Source organism: Oncorhynchus kisutch, linkage group LG28, assembly GCF_002021735.2.
Source record: "Oncorhynchus kisutch isolate 150728-3 linkage group LG28, Okis_V2, whole genome shotgun sequence".
Taxonomy (NCBI): Eukaryota; Metazoa; Chordata; class Actinopteri; order Salmoniformes; family Salmonidae; genus Oncorhynchus; species Oncorhynchus kisutch.
In genome coordinates, this window is record NC_034201.2 from 39,187,661 (window position 1) to 39,205,092 (window position 17,432).

General features: G+C 43.7%; 2 protein-coding genes across 4 annotated transcripts in view; one reads left to right on the forward strand and one right to left on the reverse strand.

The window, feature by feature from the left end:
* The window catches only part of LOC109872574 (serine/threonine-protein kinase 10-like), a 56,672-nt gene extending 55,511 nt beyond the window's left edge, over window positions 1–1,161 (forward strand). Inside the window, exon 19 of the mRNA XM_020463855.2 lies at window positions 1–1,161. This exon is cut by the window's left edge and continues 1,374 nt beyond it. The gene's annotated coding sequence lies outside the window, so the exon portion shown is untranslated.
* Window positions 1,162–1,289: 128 nt separating this feature from the next.
* Window positions 1,290–17,432, reverse strand: part of sh3pxd2b (SH3 and PX domains 2B) — a 55,410-nt gene continuing 39,267 nt past the window's right edge. The window contains exons 6-14 of one of the 3 annotated variants that reach the window (XM_020463857.2): window positions 12,418–12,443; window positions 11,841–11,876; window positions 10,688–10,819; window positions 10,003–10,095; window positions 8,449–8,566; window positions 8,088–8,284; window positions 7,177–7,223; window positions 6,938–7,063; window positions 1,290–5,109 (exon numbers count right to left, since the gene is read on the reverse strand). In XM_020463857.2, coding sequence (XP_020319446.1) covers window positions 3,499–5,109; window positions 6,938–7,063; window positions 7,177–7,223; window positions 8,088–8,284; window positions 8,449–8,566; window positions 10,003–10,095; window positions 10,688–10,819; window positions 11,841–11,876; window positions 12,418–12,443 — 2,386 coding nt within the window. In that variant the 3' untranslated portion in view covers window positions 1,290–3,498. Of the gene's footprint in view, window positions 5,110–6,937; window positions 7,064–7,176; window positions 7,224–8,087; window positions 8,285–8,448; window positions 8,567–9,993; window positions 10,096–10,687; window positions 10,820–11,840; window positions 11,877–12,417; window positions 12,444–17,432 lie in introns of all 3 variants that reach the window. The other 2 variants (XM_020463856.2, XM_020463859.2) reach the window with 2 other exon arrangements.

Below are 17,432 nucleotides of genomic sequence, written 5' to 3' on the forward strand. Positions count from 1 at the left end.
ACAAACTAGGGCTTTACAATGATGGTGAAAACCTGGAGGTTTTGGGGTTAAAATATTACTAGAAGTCAGATGCACAGAGGGACACTTTAGCAAGTCTTTATTCATGTTAAAAATCAGATTTATTGAATGTTACATGTGGTCTATATTGAATGACACTTGCACAATTTGTACTTGAAATATCAATGGGACGCAAAAGGGACTCATTTCATGGAACAACCCAGATGTATTTACATGCCAAATTATTATTATTATATATATATTTTTTACATTTGTTCATATTACTTTTAAAAGAGCAGAGCATGATCTTCAGAATTCTGAGGACACATAGTGAATGAATGGAATTCCTGCCGAAATCATTCAACGCTGTACATAACCTAAAAATGCTGAAGTCTTCAGTGTCAGATTGTGTGGATTGACAGATCTGCCTAGTTTGTTTTTACCTTTTTTATTTGGATGAGGTGAGTTTATGAAAACGGGAGAAGTCAGGGAAAAGTTATCATTTTTAATTCAAAGGTTGAAGAACAAATGATTGTTTTTGGAGTTCTAGGAAAAACTGGTTGTGACTCATTTAAAGTTAAAATGTCTCTGACATGTTTATTTCTTACTGTAAAGGCGATTTTTACTGTAAAGGCGATACTAGTACACTGGATGGGAACTAACGAAGCCAAATCGGAATACTGTCGTCATTGAAGGAATCTTAAGAGGTAGAAGATTTGAATTTAATTGTGTATTATTAGGGTTATTGATTGTTTCGATGTTTATATTAAATGCACTGTCAGCTTTAAACTGATATTTTTGCTCCATCAAATGTACCTTTCTTTGCACTGAGAAGGGTATACTAGGTTCTTTGAGGGAGTGCATCTTTTTTTCTTCTTCCATCATTCTGTTTTGTAATTGTTATTTTGAAAAACCTTTTGCAGTTGATATGCATGTCTGCTTTTGAAAATGGGCCTTGTTTTCGGACCAACTAGACCTGTTTAACGTCCAGTAATCAGGTCAACTATCAGGTACATCTGCTCTCTCGCTCACCAACAATGTTTCTCTCTTCTGTGATGACTGCATGTTTCCCTCTGTTTAGCTGTATTTGTAAGGGGTGTGAGTGAATGTGACTGTTCAACAGAAGAAACCACTGAGTCTAATAAAGGAAAATGTTCTGATGTCTACTACGCTTCTTCTCAAGCATGTTCTAGAATATTCTGCTTTTGATACCATTATTATGGCTTTAATGTTTAGGTTGCATCCGTTTACTCCAAACTAAAACATTTCCAAGGAAAACCAAGACACCGTACAAAAATGAAAAATGTTTATTGACTTAATATGAAAGGAAATATAAGAAAAGATGGGATATCTGCAATTTGATGGGAAAAGATGTCCTGCTGCATATCTCAAAGTGCCTTTTGAAATGTATTAAATTGTCTGTTTTAGGGTAAAGTGTTACGTAAAGCTATAAGACTAACATCCCATACTGTTTTCTTACATTGGTGTTCACATCCCTGCTTGCCTTTGTTACTGAAGCATAAAGACAAACTGTTTATCCAACTGTCATTCTAACCCAATCCACGTTTCACACAGACATTCCACTAATTCAGGCCTTACTCCATGTGTTGATCATTATTACAAATCTGACATTATGAATAGCATTACTTTAAGTGCACCAAGCACACTGGCTAAAAGATGGAAAACTCCAAGTAACTTCACTGATCATTTCACTGTTACCAATGTTGGTCATGACCGGACACAGACACTAAGTCCTTTAAAATAATACACTTGATTGCATTTGTTTGATTTATCAGCCATGGAATGACATTGGACATAGTACTAACATAAGATGATACAGAGGGGGAAATGGGGAAAGAAAAACAACTAGCATAGCAGCTAGGAGCAGATCAACCAGATTCTCCAATGAACCTGTGAGCTACAGCCACTCCTAGCCTTGTCTGTGCATCTCCTAGGAGACCAAACCATAAGCCTTTTCACATGCCCAACTACAACATCCCAAACACCCTTCATTCCACTACTGTATGACTGATTAAACCCTATTTCCCAATGACCAGACAGGGCAAGAGGTGAAAAGTAAACAAAGTGACAACAGCCGACATTACTTCATTCTGGAAGTACAATCATTATTTTTCCGAGTCTGTGCTTGAAACCAGTCAAGCACTAATGTAAAACAATGAGTAATGATCACACTTTATAATACTGTTTTATATTTGAGCACTGTTTTGGAGATTCTGTATTTTGTATTATATGCACAAATCACAGGTGAATTCCCTAATTTAGGGCTGTAGTAATGGTAGATCTTGGCCTACAGCATAATTATGGAATATCGTTTTTACCAGAGGCAGCCTGATGTAATATATACTTGAATCAGTCATTCTTACTTGTGTGTTTTTCACTATCGTACTGGGAAGGGGTCCGTTTCATGTCAATTCAGGCCATCCTGAGAGGAGATGAACTAGACTCTAACTCTGGCATACATTTCCCAATGTTAAGACCTTATGAGGTTTTAAAACATGGCTATGGCATTCATTTGTACACTAAGTTCTGTCTGTTAAGCCACAGTGTGAAACCTGAATCAGTCTGAACCATCTGAATCAGTCCAAATAATCTGAAAAGTGAACATCTGTAAAGAATCAACCACAACATTATTATTCAGTTCCTAAATAAAAAACACATTCACAAACACATGAACTGTATAAATGTTTCATATAAGCACTTAGAATCACTTGGCAAAAACTCCTCTTGAAGTGTTGCTATTTTAGTTCTTGAAAAACAAAGTGTCCTCTTGAACTTCCCTTGCAGCCATAGTAGGAAGGGGGCTGTTCTTTGAGGTATCTGAGTATACATGGCCATCTAGGATTTGATCTAGAATCAGGTACACCCTGTTCATGTAATATTATTCATTATGATCTAAAAGGCCAAACTAATCCTAGATCAGCACTCCTACGAGACACTTTGTGAATACGGACCCTGGTTCCTCTATCGTATGGTCTGATTTATTTTCCATATGCATTGCACTGTCAGTTTCAACTCTACTCATTAGACTGAAGCATCTTTGATATGCTAACTGAGACACCAACTAGCTAAATTGCATATATTTAAGCTTAAAGCACTGAATATTATACTGAGGCACAATATCATAGAAGGCTTGGAAGAACATATTTTGATCTATTAGAAAGCTTGTGATAGATATCATAAAATGACATAGGCTTGAGTAACATACTGTATGGCACAAAGTGAACTTGAAAGGGACGTTTACTTTTCCCGGATTTGATGCCTGGTAATTTGAAACGAGGATATAAAGTAAAACAAATTGAAAAAGAAATGCAATAGAAACGAGTCATTGCTGGTTCATTCTCGCTCGAATGCTAAACAAATGGAATGTAACAAAGTAACAAACACATATCTAGAAAAAGGTAACTATAAATAAAATAAAAAGCTAATTAAATACAATTAGTGATATCTTTATGTATTAAAAAAGCAAATAGAACCTGGTACTTAGGGTTTCTTGGTCAGGTAATTGGAGGGGATCCAGCCCTCTTTCATTGGCCCTTCTCCTAGATTTTGACAAAACCACCAGCCGCTGCTGTTCCTCTCCATCACCTGGAACATGGTGCCCTCCTTGAAGCCACCCGTCTGATCGTCGCCCTCAAAGTCTGCCACGGCCAAGAACAGCTCCTCTTTACTGGGATCCTTGATCAGAGGAGGCAGCTTGTCCCTCGGAGGGCCTGGTTTCTCACTCTTAAGCAGGGGCTTTGGGACCACCTTCTCCTTGTCTTTGGGTGGGGGTAGTACGAAGGCCTTGGGTTTAGGGGGAGGGGGCCTGCTGAGCTGAGGGGGAGCAGGCTTTGTGTCTGGGAGCTCTTTCAGGGGGGCTTTGGTTTCTGTGGGGCTGGACGGTTCAGAGGTCTTTTTGGGTGGAGGGGGTCTCCTAGGGAGGACGGCGGGTCTACCTGGAGGTTCTTTGTGTGGGAAAACAGCACATTTGTCCGGGCTCACCTGTCCGTGGCCGTTTTGCTGCTTGTGGGGGAATTTGGGCTCGTCAGTGGCCTTGCCATTGTGAGCATTGGGGGCCAGGGGCATCTTGGGTAGGGCATTGATAGGGGGGCTGCTGGGACGCGGCATCTTGGGGAGAACATTATTAGGAGGGGGCATCTTGGGTAAAGCATTATTAGGGGGAAGGTTGGGGGGCGGCATCTTGGGGAGAACGTTGCTAGGGGCGTTGTTGGCTGCAGTGCCGTTTTGCTGGCTTGGCTCTGCTAATCCAGAGCCTGGTTCAACTGGCTTTGAAGGCTTCAGCTTGCTCCTCAGGTTGGTGATGTCCAGCTTGTTCTCAGCTGGCGGCTCTGGCTTGGCAGCTGGGACGGGTTTGGGCCGCACTATGGGTTTAGGCTTCATGAACAGTGCAAGGCCGGCGACCTCTGGTTTCTCCTCCGGTGGATCAAGCTTGGGCTTGGGTGGTTGCTTAGCCACAGGTTTCAGGTTGAACTTTTTCACCTCTTTGGCAGAGACCTTGTGGCCACACTCCAGACCCATCTCATTCTTCAGATGTAGAGGCTTGTTCGCGACCTCTCTCTTGGGCTCGGGGGGCTTGTCGGGCTTGAAGGGGGCAGCTTTGGGGGTGAGCAGGGGCATGATGACACCCGGGGCTTGGGGTTTTGGAGGCATGGGTTTGGATAGGTCTGTCCTGGGTTTCTCCACAGTAATCTCAATGTCCAGGCTCTTGTTGATGGACTCCCTGCGGGGTGGCAAGGCTGGCTTCTCCTCAGCAGGTGGGGCAGACGGGGCAGGAGGCAGGGGTCCGGAGAAGGCTGATGCCCCCTTACTGGCGCTGGACTTCCAGTCTCTGAGTTTGGGCCGGGCTCCGGACTCGCTGCTCGCGGTGGGCTCGTCTGGCAGCGGTTTGGACCAGCTGTCCTCTTGCCCCGCGCCGCTGGCAGTGCCATCCTCCAGCTTCAGCTGGGCCATCTCGTTGGGCAGAGGTGCCAGGAAGTTAGGGCGCGGGGTCAAACTGGTCTTTTTGTATTTGTCGATGAAGGTAATGGGGGCCCAGCCCTCTTTGTCTTCAATCTGAATGTACCACCAGCCACTGGAGTTCTTCTCTATCACCTGGACAACAGAAACAGGGGACCAGTGAGTCAATCAGGAAATCAGGAATGAAGAGACAGCAGAAGATGTACTCAGTCAGTGCATTTTGCGAAGCATCATTCAAATCCCATTCCATTCTGATTGTAAATAATTGCTGTTTGTGAAATGATTGGCTTTTGAGTGATTAAGGAGAAGTAGAACAAGGTCTTAAGTCTCTGGGATGTTTTGCCTTACAAAGTCATTGTGAAAGTAGAGAAAAGTGTTATGCTGAATATTAGCGTGTCAGTTTGAAGAAGCGTCTATGTACTCCCTGTGACCAGAGACCCATGATATGTTATCTGGAGCAACAATAGGACAAGAAGCGAAAGTGGGCCCAAGAGCTACAGAACCCAGATGAGACAAGGAACTGGGCCCAAGGGCTATGGAAGCCAAACAAGGAACTGGGCCCAAGGGCTATGGAAGCCAGACAAGGAACTGGGCCCAAGGGCTATGGAACCAGATGAGATTAGGAAGTGGGCCAAGGGATGTTGAAACTATTGAAATGTCTTAAAAAGTCTTAAATCAGGGTGAAGGGTCTACGTCAATCACAGTGGAAAACTGCTAAAGTATAACACTGTATGAGTGGGGGAGCTTTGCTTTAAGAGAGTGCTGCACCACATGAGAGGTAGATACGTATTCAGCTCTGTCATTCGAGGGGCACACATGACAGCTGTTGCGTCTTTGCTTCCCGTTTTAAACAAGATATTTTGTCACGAAAAGATGCTTGACTATGCATATAATTGACAGCTTTGGATAGAAAACACTCTGACATTTCCAAAACTGCAAAGATATTGTCTGTGAGTGCAACAGAACTGATGTTACAGGCGAAACCCAGATAAAAATCCAATCAGGAAGTGCCGCATTTTTTGAAACCGCCTCATGCCAATGACTCCTTATATGGCTGTGAATGAGCTACGAATGAGCTTACATTTTCTACGTATTTCCCAAGGTGTCTACAGCATTGCCCAAGGTGTCTACAGCATTGCGACGTCTTTTTACGCAGAAAATCTTGCGTAAAGTACACAAGTAGCCATTTTTCCAATCGCTTCTTATGAGAAACCAATTGCCCCAACGGATATATTATCGAATTGTTATGTGAAAAACACCTTGAGGATTGATTCTAAACAACGTTTGCCATGTTTCTGTCGATATTATGGAGCTAATTTGGAAAAAAGTTCTGTGTTGTAGTGACCGCATTTTCCGGTCGATTTCTCAGCCAAACGGGAGCTATTTCGCCTATAAAAATAATATTTTTGGAAAAAAGGAACATTTGCTATCTAACTGGGAGTCTCCTGAGTGAAAACATCCGAAGTTCTTCAAAGGTAAATTATTTAATTTGATTGCTTTTCTTCTTTTCGTGAAAATGTTGCCTGATGCTAGCAGAGCCTAGCCATAGCATTATGCCATGATAAACTTACACAAATGCTTGTCTAGCGTTGGCTGTAAAGCATATTTAAAAAATCTGAGATGATAGTGTGATTAACAAAAGGCTAAGCTGTGTCTCAATATATTTCATTTGTGATTTTCATGAATAGGAACATTTTCTAGGAAGATTTATGTCCGCTGCGTTATGCTAATTAGTTTGAGGCTACGTTACGCTCCCGCATGCGGGATGGGTAGTATCAAGGAGTTAATTAATTAATTGAACTTCACTCTGAGTTGACTCTTTTGTGGTAAACAAATGTATTGCATATGGAATAAAATGTATCAATTAAATCTGAAAAGTTTCTCTAGGCGGGAGATGGTAGGCTGTTTGTCATCAAACAATAACCATCTACCAATATGTGGTGAGATGTGACGTGTGTCTCACCTCCACTTTGACCCCAGCCTGGAAGCTGATGCCATCTGGGATGGTGGTCTGGAAGTCTGCAATGGTGTAGAATTCCTCCTCCACCTGAGGAGGGGTGGGCGGCTTGGGCAGGTTCTGCCCCCTCGGCTGGAGGGAGAGAGGGAGGGATGCAAAAATGAGCTCAAAGACAAATGTCTTTGTTAACGAGTGTTGTTGGTGTCGCAGGATGTGTGGTTAAGTGGTTAGTGGAGGGTACTTACGATGGTGAGATCCCTGCGTGGTGGTGGTCTCTGTCTCGCCCCTTGTTCTGTAGGGGAAAAGGCAGAGGAAATCAGACTCCAGTGAGCCGCATCTCATCACAGGCCATCAGTCTCAAAACACTGCCTGCATTGACATCCACTCCTCATAGGAGAAGATATCAGTTCCAGAAAGAGAGAAAGACAAACCAGGGAGCGAAAGAGAGCAGTGTGTTCGATGCAGACTGATGAGCTCTGTAGACCGGGGCCTTCGGCTCTAACTATGTGTAATGGATCCTCACTAATGGAGGTGTAGTTGTGGGAGGCATTCAGCTCCTCAATGACTTACTAGGAAATAAAGTAGGATGTTTTACATTACTCTGGCATTGAGTTAGAGAGCTTTGCAGAGAAACATCTCTGAGGGAGGAGACTGAGGAGGCATCTCTCATACAGATGAGATGTCTTGGTAACAATTTAAGTAAGCCTGAGTGTATATGGCTTTATTACTTGTTATAAGCATGTATGAGGCTTTAATGTCTTTGAATAATGACTACCTGCAGGCTTTAAAGGAACATTTTACAATTTTTCTACTTTATATACCAACATCAACATACAGTATGTGAAAATGGTGTGTTTCTGTTCTGTAGTAAAAAATATAGGAGGAAGATAAGTGTTTCCAATGACATCATTGGCGTGTGTCATGTGATTTTAACCAATTGTGAGGAGGCTTTGCCTACTGTCTACTAATTGGTTGATGATGTCATTGGAAACACTTTCCTTCCTCTAGCTTTTTTACTACAGATCATAGAAACGCACAATTTTCACATACCATATGTTGATGTTGGGGTGGTGTGAGATTTCCCATTAAGTAGAGAGTTACAGATGTTAGTTGTTAAATGAGTTACTGTAGTTTACAGTTCATAGTTCCCACTCACTGTGCTGCTTGGCAAACGGGGAGAAGCCCTTGTCTTTCTGGTCCTTGTTGTCTCCTTTGCTCTCTTTGGCTTGGTTCTGCTGCTTGGAGAATCCGTCCAGATCGTTGGTGCTGGCATGGCCTGCTGCCAGCTTCTGGCTCAGCATGTCGGCCTTCTTCAGGTAGGACGCCGGGGCCCAGCCCTCCTGTCCCTGGTACCTGTAGACGGCAGCAGAGAGGTTACGTCTACGGTTTCAATAGAAAGAAACACAACAACAACCAACTCTGACACACATAGATATTCATACACTCAATGAAATTCACATGGACACACAGCCTGCATCCCCAGTGGACAGACACGCTTCTGGGGTTTTGTGTTCTACCTGATCTTCCACCAGCCCTCCAGGTTCTTCTGAATGACCTCCACTGTCATGCCACTCTCCAGGTCGATCTCGTCTTGGTCTCTCGCTGCATACGGGTAGATCACTGTGTACTTCTCCTCTGGAAATGGCGAAGAATACATCACATTAGGTGATGTATTTTATCCCGTCTTGCATACTAACTTTCACAAGAATGTCAATCAAGCGTATGGAATCAACAACTTGGCAGGGACATGATGGCATGTTGAGACCGAGTAGATGGGACTAATCTCTTTGACTATATATGGAAAACAATTGATAGTGTTCTTTCTTCATAGCAAATCCTAAAACCCTAGCCTAGTGCATTAGCCTTCAGTACACCATTCCAAGATCATAAACTGGTAACTGGTCTAAACCAATGTAACAAGATCATAAACTGGTAACTGGTCTAAACCAGGGTAAAACTCTCTGCAAGTATGTCCTTGTAGACAGGGCCTGGGCAGGATCTATCCTGTAGAGTGAGAAGATGTGTAACACACATCATGCAACACAAAACATCCCTCCATCCTCCACCAACATTAAGCACACACAAACAAGACAGCATTACTAAGGTTAGGACTTCACTAACACCTACTTCAAATATATTAGGTTTTTAAACCTAATCTACACGGGTCCCTTTAAAGTCTACTGAATTAAAGTGATTGTTAAACAGATAGTGTATTTAGAAGGAACAAACAATTTAAAATATATAATTAATTTCACTGAAATAACAAAGTGAGAAAAACGGAGCTTTTTCCCACTGTATTCCATCGAGAAGACAAATAACACAAACATAGCGGTAGTATCCATTCTAATCCATGCCACACAACACACATGCATGTCTTGCATCCCTCTCCGTGCTTGGGTTGGTCATGCATGGGATTTGCATGCTAAACATTCTACACACACATGAAGATTATGGGGAAAAGAGGCGTGCGTTCCACCTTGCCCAAACCCTGTGCTTGTGCTGAACAGATCCCCTAATGTTCGCCGGCGGCCCACGTGCTTCAGCAGTGACCAGTATCTCCGGGACACTGACGCAGAGCACAGTGGGCAGCAGGAAGTAGGAAGTAAGTACACAGGAAGTGAATACTCTGCTATGTGTTGGCTAAGTTCTAATAGACAGACAGTGACAGGTGATGGTGATTAGAACAGTGTGAACAGATGGAAAGTCAGAGGTAATTTTCCCTTTGGTTATCTGGGTCCTCTTCCCACTGTTATCATGCAAACACACAGTGTGAAAGACTATTTTGTAATGCCAATACAAGTACTGCACAGATTTCAAGAGTTTCTGAGCATCCTGTTTCCTAGATTTGTTCATTACAGTTCCACATTTCTTCTACATCTTAATCAATGACAGGACACATACTGTTTTGATTGGAAGCAAGCCTTGAGCTGTTGACGCTCAGGCAGCAATCCTTGAGTTTTGACTGTGAGCTGTGCCTTAAGGCTGCCAGCATTGATCTGTAGTTACAGTTAGTTTTTATTCTGAATGTGGCCTAGGGCAGTGTGACAGATAGAGAGGGTTACCTTCCTCACCGGGCAGGGAGAAGTCATCAGGGTCATCCTGGGCCTCCAGGCAGGTGGCAGGGACCCAGCCCTGGGCCTCGTCAGAACTAACAAACCACCAACCTGCACACAGAAAGCAAAACACACACAGAAACACAGAACAGTCAGACACACAGCAGTGGCTCACTCTGGATCTTGGATTGGCCTTGTCTGTTTGGAAGATTCTGAAGACATTGTGATAGCATTATTCTGCTATTTGGCCTTGTCTGTTTGGAAGATAGATTCTGAAGACATTGTGATAGCATTATTCTGCTATTTGGCCTTCTCTGTTTGGAAGATTCTGAAGACATTGTGATAGCATTATTCTGCTATTTGGCCTTCTCTGTTTGGAAGATTCTGAAGACATTGTGATAGCATTATGTAGTCGTCTTGGTACATAATACACAAAGCGCCTGTATCTGAGGCTTTCCTTCAAGTATGATAACTAACTTTCAGTTGATGAGGGCAAAAACAGTTACGGGACAGTGTGATTTCTTTATAAATTACATTAAGGCCCCCAGGACTCAGGTTGTCCCAAATGGCACCTTCCCTTTATAGTGGACTAGTTTTGACCAGGGCCCATAGGCCCACCACTATATAGGCAATAGAGTGCCATTTGGGACACAACCTGAGTCGTTAAGCTAAAGGCTCCCTCCATCTGACCCAGATCTCGTACCAGACTCATTCTTCTCGATGACCTCCACCGTCTGTCCCACGTGCAGGCTGATCTCAGAGCTCTCCTGCTTCTCATAGTCAGTGACAGCCACGTACTGGTCCAGGAGCAGGGGGTCAGCTGCACTGGAGTCTCCTGCAGGGAGAGGCACAGAGCACACAGACAGACATGTAGCGCTGACCTCTCTACCTTCCACCCCACCACAGAGAGCAGAGCGAGCCATAGGGGGAGGGGGAGGACGAAGCAGGTGTAATTTTAGACACAGGGAGGAGAAAATGGTGGCCAGAGAGCAGAGGGAAGGAGGGTCTGAGAGGGAGATATTTGTAGAGAGGACAGGACAGGAAGGAGGGTTATGACAATCACAAACATGGCTGCCACAGAGACAACCGCCACAAAGACACCCGACACTTACACAACGCTGTAGGTTAGAACAACACGAGGACCTGCTCTGTGATGTGCACTTGGTGGGATGATTACCAGAGCTAACCGTGGAATGCACTCATAATATCCACTAAATTCACAACCGTACACTCCCAAAAAGGATTCCATCCAGAAATTGAGCCTTGTATTTACACCATCCCGTCTCTAAATTAACCGTACAAGTAGTTGCTTCCAAACTTACTAGATATTATACATTATGAAAATGGTCATGTCTGATTCCCCATGAGACAACAACACAGAATGAGGAGGGTTTTAATTGTTGTTGTTGTTGGGGTACAGCATGCACATCTATCAAGGTGACAGTTAATTCCCACAACCAAGACAGGGTTGATTTCAGCATAGGAGAAAAGGGAGTTGGGCTGGGTGTACAGTCTGACACACACCATCTGATGCTCTCTTGACAAAGCTAACACACTGCCATGCACATCACACATCACAGTGAGCACCAAGCTTGTCCCACCCTGCCCTCTATAACCCAACCTTCCCTAGCCTGGTCCCAGACCTGTATTTGTGTTGGCTGAAACAGAGGCGTTGGCTGAGCACATACAGATCTGGGACCAGGTCCTTCCCCCTCGCTACTCCGCACTGCCCAGTCCCACCTCAGAGCCACGTCCCAGCTAAAGGCCCAGCAGACAAGGACCAGGAACTGGCCAAACGGATGGCTAGCAACCAGGGGCCACACACAGAGCACGGCCAAGCATGAGTCTGTTACTACCTCTCTTTAGGAAAGTAGTCGCTCTCTCCACAATGCCTGATGGAGGGAAATTAAGCAAAATGAAATTGAAACTTGACATGGATGGGTTGGTTAGATTAACAAAGAAAGGGAAAACCCATTTTTAAAAACACTTTTTAGAAGTAATGGTCTATATCTAACTTCAAGAAATGAAATATATCATTGAATTACTAGTCTTACTATGACCCTAAATCTTTACATTGCAATCTCTTTAGAAAATAATGGAGCACATATCCAACATCACAGCTAGAGGGCGCTCAAATCTCAATTGAGAAATGTAGTGAGCTGTACTAAGATGCTATGGCTGGTGTAAGAAATGTTTATCCTAATTAATGTTTCTATTTCACATCAGAGCTCACCCATATGATATTTTCTACATAAACTACATACCACAAACAATGATGTAGTCCTGTGTAGCTCAGTTGGTAGAGCATGGTGCTTTGAATGCCACGGTTGGGTTTGATTCCCACAGGGGACAAGTTGCTCTGGAAAAGAGCGTCTGCTAAACATAAAATGCAATAACAACTTACCCCAAAATGGAATACTAAAGTGGACTTACCGGACTTCTTCTTTCCAATGGGTTCCCTGTAAAGGAGATCAAATTGTTAGAAGTACTTCACTTAAAGAGCTAGCAAAGGAGTTAGGAACTTTTAATGACATGGAAATCCTTTGTAATTATTTCTACCTACTGATTATGTCTCTGAAAATATAAAATGTTAACCCTATGAATAACCACACATATTTATTTCATTCATGTCTTTTCAAGTTATGGGACTCACTTTTAAATACATATTTCGATTTGGTCTCCTCCTATACTCTCATTTTCAATCAAGTTAAAATCTCAGTAATGCATTTGTTATGCTAGCCATGCAGGCTCTCTAGTCTAGATGAGCGAAACTAAACTCTGAGATTCATTGCATGTCTACAGATGTGTTGACCTTTTCTCCAGATGGGAAGGGATATGGTTCATATGTCCAAAACATCATATCACTATTGTTTTCACATTTTTGATGGTATGGCGGTATTTGAAGTTTTTTGTTTGTTTTGGAATAGTAAAAGTTAAATATGTAAATATATTTTAAGAGTAGTGCATGACACTAGGATGTCAACAAATTAATTCTAAGGTCAACACCTGCAAGGACGCAGGCCCAACGATATTCCAGGGTGCGTTCTCAGAGCATGCGCAGAACAGCTGACAGGTATATTCACAGTCATTTTCAACCTCTTCTTGTCCCAGTCTGTAATACCAACATGTTTTAAGATGACCAGTCCTGTTCCTAAGAACTCTAAGGCGTTATCCCACAATGACTTCAGCCCTGTAGCACTCACTTCTGTAATCATGAAGTGCTTTGAGATGCTGGTTATGGCATACATTAACTCCACCAGCCACCCTAGTGTCATGACTCTCCTGGCTAAGGATCCAAGGCCTCAGATCAGCTTGGCAAATGGCTGACGATGACCAGACCCCTCTCACCCACAGAAGAGGGGGGGTGGTCTGGGCCGGTTTTATGACATCTCACGGCAATTGTTGGAATGTGCTTTGTTACAGAGATATTTTGCCACCCAAAATATAGCAAGCACAAACAACTAAGAAGAAAGACATTGTGACATCTGTGGGACAGTCAGAGCCTTACACCCATGTCCACTGAAACAACCTTCCCGAGAGGGCTTGGTTCTGACCGAGATAGACAGCGAACGAAGACATTCAACACAAATACATTCATTATTTTCTTACCCCAAACAGGCAGAAGTTCATGTGCAAGGTATACGGTTAATGTGAGAATAGTTATAGAATGAATCCACGATAAATATCCTTTTCCTCTCTACAGTCATGGCCAAACGTTTTGAGAATGACACAAATATACATTTTCACAAAGTCTGCTGCCTCAGTTTGTATGATGGCAATTTGCATATACTCCAGAATGTTATGAAGAGTGATCAGATGAATTGCAATTAATTGCAAAGTCCCTCTTTGCCATGCAAATGAACTGAATCCCCAAAACACATTTCCACTGCTTTTCAGCCCTGCCACAAATGTTCATTGACTACAGCTCAGCGTTAAAACACCATAGTGCCCTCCAAGCTCATCACCAAGCTTAGGACTCTGGATCTGAACACCTCCCTCTGCAACTGGATCCTGGACTTCCTGACGGGCTGGCCCAAGGTGGTGAGGTTAGACAACATCACCTCCACCACGCGATCACGCCCTCAAATCCTCAAAAGGTTCTACAGCTGTACCATTGCTTGGTATGGCAATAGCACAGCCCTCGATCGCATGGTGCAACAGAGGGTTGTGAGGACAGCCCAGTACATCACTAGGGCTGAGCTCCCTGCCATCCAGGAACTCTATATCAGGCGGTGTGAAAAGAAGGCCCAGAAAATCGTAAAAGACTCCGACCACCAAAGCCATAGACGATTTTCTCTGCTGCTGCATGGCAAGAGGTACCGGTGCATCAGGTCTGACACCAACAGGCTCTTCAACAGCTTCTATCACCAAGCAATACGACTGATAAATAGCAAACAAAATAGCTAGACAGACTGAGTTAACCTTGTATCTTTATTGACCTTTTTTTTCCAAAGGTTGAAAGTCATGCGTCCTCCAATACACAACCCAACCAAGCCGCACTGCTTCTTAACACAGCGCCATCCAACCCGGAAGCCAGCCGCACCAATGTGTCGGAGGAAACACCATGCACCTGGCAACCTTGGTTAGCCCGCCACAGGAGTCGCTGGTGGGCGATGAGACAAGGATTTCCCTACCGGCCAAACCCTCCCTAACCCGAACGACGTTAGGCCAATTTTGCGTCGCCCCACGTACCTCCCGGTCGCAGCCAGTTATGACAGAGCCTGGGCACGAACCTAGAGTCTCTGGTGGCACAGCTGGCGCTGCAGTACAGCGCCCTTAACCACTGCACCACCCGGGAGGCTGTATTTGCAATATTTGAATGTCTGAATGCACACTCAAAGGGCCCTACACACTCACACACACCGACACATAAATACTCACTATGTCATTTGCTTCCTCACACGTAATTTGCACATACATTTATACTGACTCTACACACCCACCCACATACAAGCTGCTACTACTCTGTTTATCTTATATGCTGTAGCCTAGTCCCCTTACCCCTAAACATATCTACCTCCCTCACTCCAGTATCCCTGTCCCCTTACCCCTAAACATATCTACCTCCCTCACTCCAGTATCCCTGTCCCCTTACCCCTAAACATATCTACCTCCCTCACTCCAGTATCCCTGTCCTCTTACCCCTAAACATATCTACCTCCCTCACTCCAGTATCCCTGTCCCCTTACCCCTAAACATATCTACCTCCCTCACTCCAGTATCCCTGTCCCCTTACCCCTAAACATATCTACCTCCCTCACTCCAGTATCCCTGTCCCCTTACCCCTAAACATATCTACCTCCCTCACTCCAGTATCCCTGTCCTCTTACCCCTAAACATATCTACCTCCCTCACTCCAGTATCCCTGTCCCCTTACCCCTAAATATATCTACCTCCCTCACTCCAGTATCCCTGCACATGTAAATATGGTATTGGAACTGACTTTTTAAATATTTCCTGAATATAGTATGCTTACTTACTTTGTGTATTTCATATTTCCTATTCTTATTTCTCGTGTGTGTGTTTTCACGTAATACATTATCATTGATTATTGCATGGTTGGTTTTGAGTTCATAAGAAAGGAATTTCACTGTGAATTTCACTGTGAATTTCACTGTGACATTAAAACTTTAAACTTTTATGGCTTTCTCCATTCCGTTTCATACTCAACCAAACGGATACAAAACAGACAGTGAAGTTATCCAATTTGTAAATGTTTTAAATTACTTACCATTGTATCAAAATATATTTTAGGCGATACTGGAAAAATCCATACTCGTATCTGGACCATATAGCCAAGCCATAGTTGATAGTGAGTCTCTGATACTGGGTTGAATGAGAACATGATATTGTATCTGTTCTGTCTGTTTTATCCACTAGGACTGCAATCCTCAATCCATTCTCATCAGGAGGCAGCTAATTCAATGTCCAGTGCTGGTGAAAACTGAAGTGGCTAATTTCAGACTGACTTTTTTCTCCCCTCCCTCCCCTCCCTCCCTCCCTCCCTCCCTCCCCTCCCCTCCCTCCCCTCCCTATTCAATAAAAATTTCAATTTGAGGGGCTTTATGTGTGAAATAACCAATGAAAAATTAACAGTAAACATTGCACTCATAAAAGTTCCAAAAGAATAAAGACATTGATAACATAATTACCTAGAGATTAGCGTATCTCAATTCCATTCAATTCTCTCTCTCTCTCGGACGGACATCAAAGTGTTCTTTCGGTTACTGGCCCAACGCTCGAATCACTAGGCTATGTGGTGGGTCTCTCTCTCTCTCATTTATTCCTGGCAACTGTCCGTCTTATTTTCCTCTAAATTCACACTCTCAATCACATAATGCATTGTTCGCCTGGCAACCCTGTTGATTGCACTGGCCCAGTCGTAATAAATCTCCAACCATTAGTTTGCCCATCCATTAGCAGACAACCCTAGGTCCACCACTAGCCTGGCTTATCAAAGGGAAGCAGAGGGCTAGAGATATGGCCGGGACTATAAATAAAGGTAAAAAAATACCAGTATTGTGATACTCGTTAGTATCGTGGTAAGGAAACAAAACAAAGTAGATTTAAAATCAAATCAAATGTTATTGGTCACATACACGTGTTTAGCAGATGTTATTGCGGGTGTAGCGAAATGCTTGTGCTTCTAGACAGTGCAAGAACATCTAATGTGTAGTGTGTAACAATTGCGGAGCAGTTGCCGTACCAGGCGGTGATACAGCCCGACAGCTTTCAACTGTTCATCTGTAAAAGTATGTGACGGAAGCCAAATTTCTTCAGCCTCCTGCGGTTGAAGAGGCGCTTTTACGCATACTATCTCGTTGTTGTTGTTAATCAAGCCTACTACTGTTGTGTCGTCTGCAAACTTAATGATTGAGTTGGAGGCATGCTGGGCCACGCAGTCATGGTTGAAAAGGGAGTACAGGAGGGGGCTGAGCACGCACCCTTGCGGGGACCCAGTGTTGAGGATCAGCAAAGTGGAGATGTTGTTTCCTACCTTCACCACCTGGGGGAAGCCCGTCAGGAAGTCCAGGACCCAATTGCACAGGGCGGGGTTCACACCCAGGGTCTCAAGCTTAATAATGAGCTTGGAGGGTCCTAGGGTGTTGAATGCTGAGCTATAGTCAATGAATAGCATTCTTAGATGGGTATTCCTCTTGTCCAGATGGGATAGGGCAACGTGCAGTGTGATGGCGATTGCATCGTCTGTGGACCTATTGGGGCGGTAAGCAAATTGAAGTGGGTCTAGGGTGTCAGGTAGGGTGGAGGTTATATGATCATTGACTAGTCTCTCAAAGCACTTCATGATGACAGAAGTGAGTGCTACGGGGCGATGTTCAGTTACCTTTGCATACTTAGGTACAGGAACAATGGTGACAATCTTGAAGCATGTGGGGACAGCAGACTGGGATATGGAGACAAACTAAACACCTTCTTTGCCTGCTTTG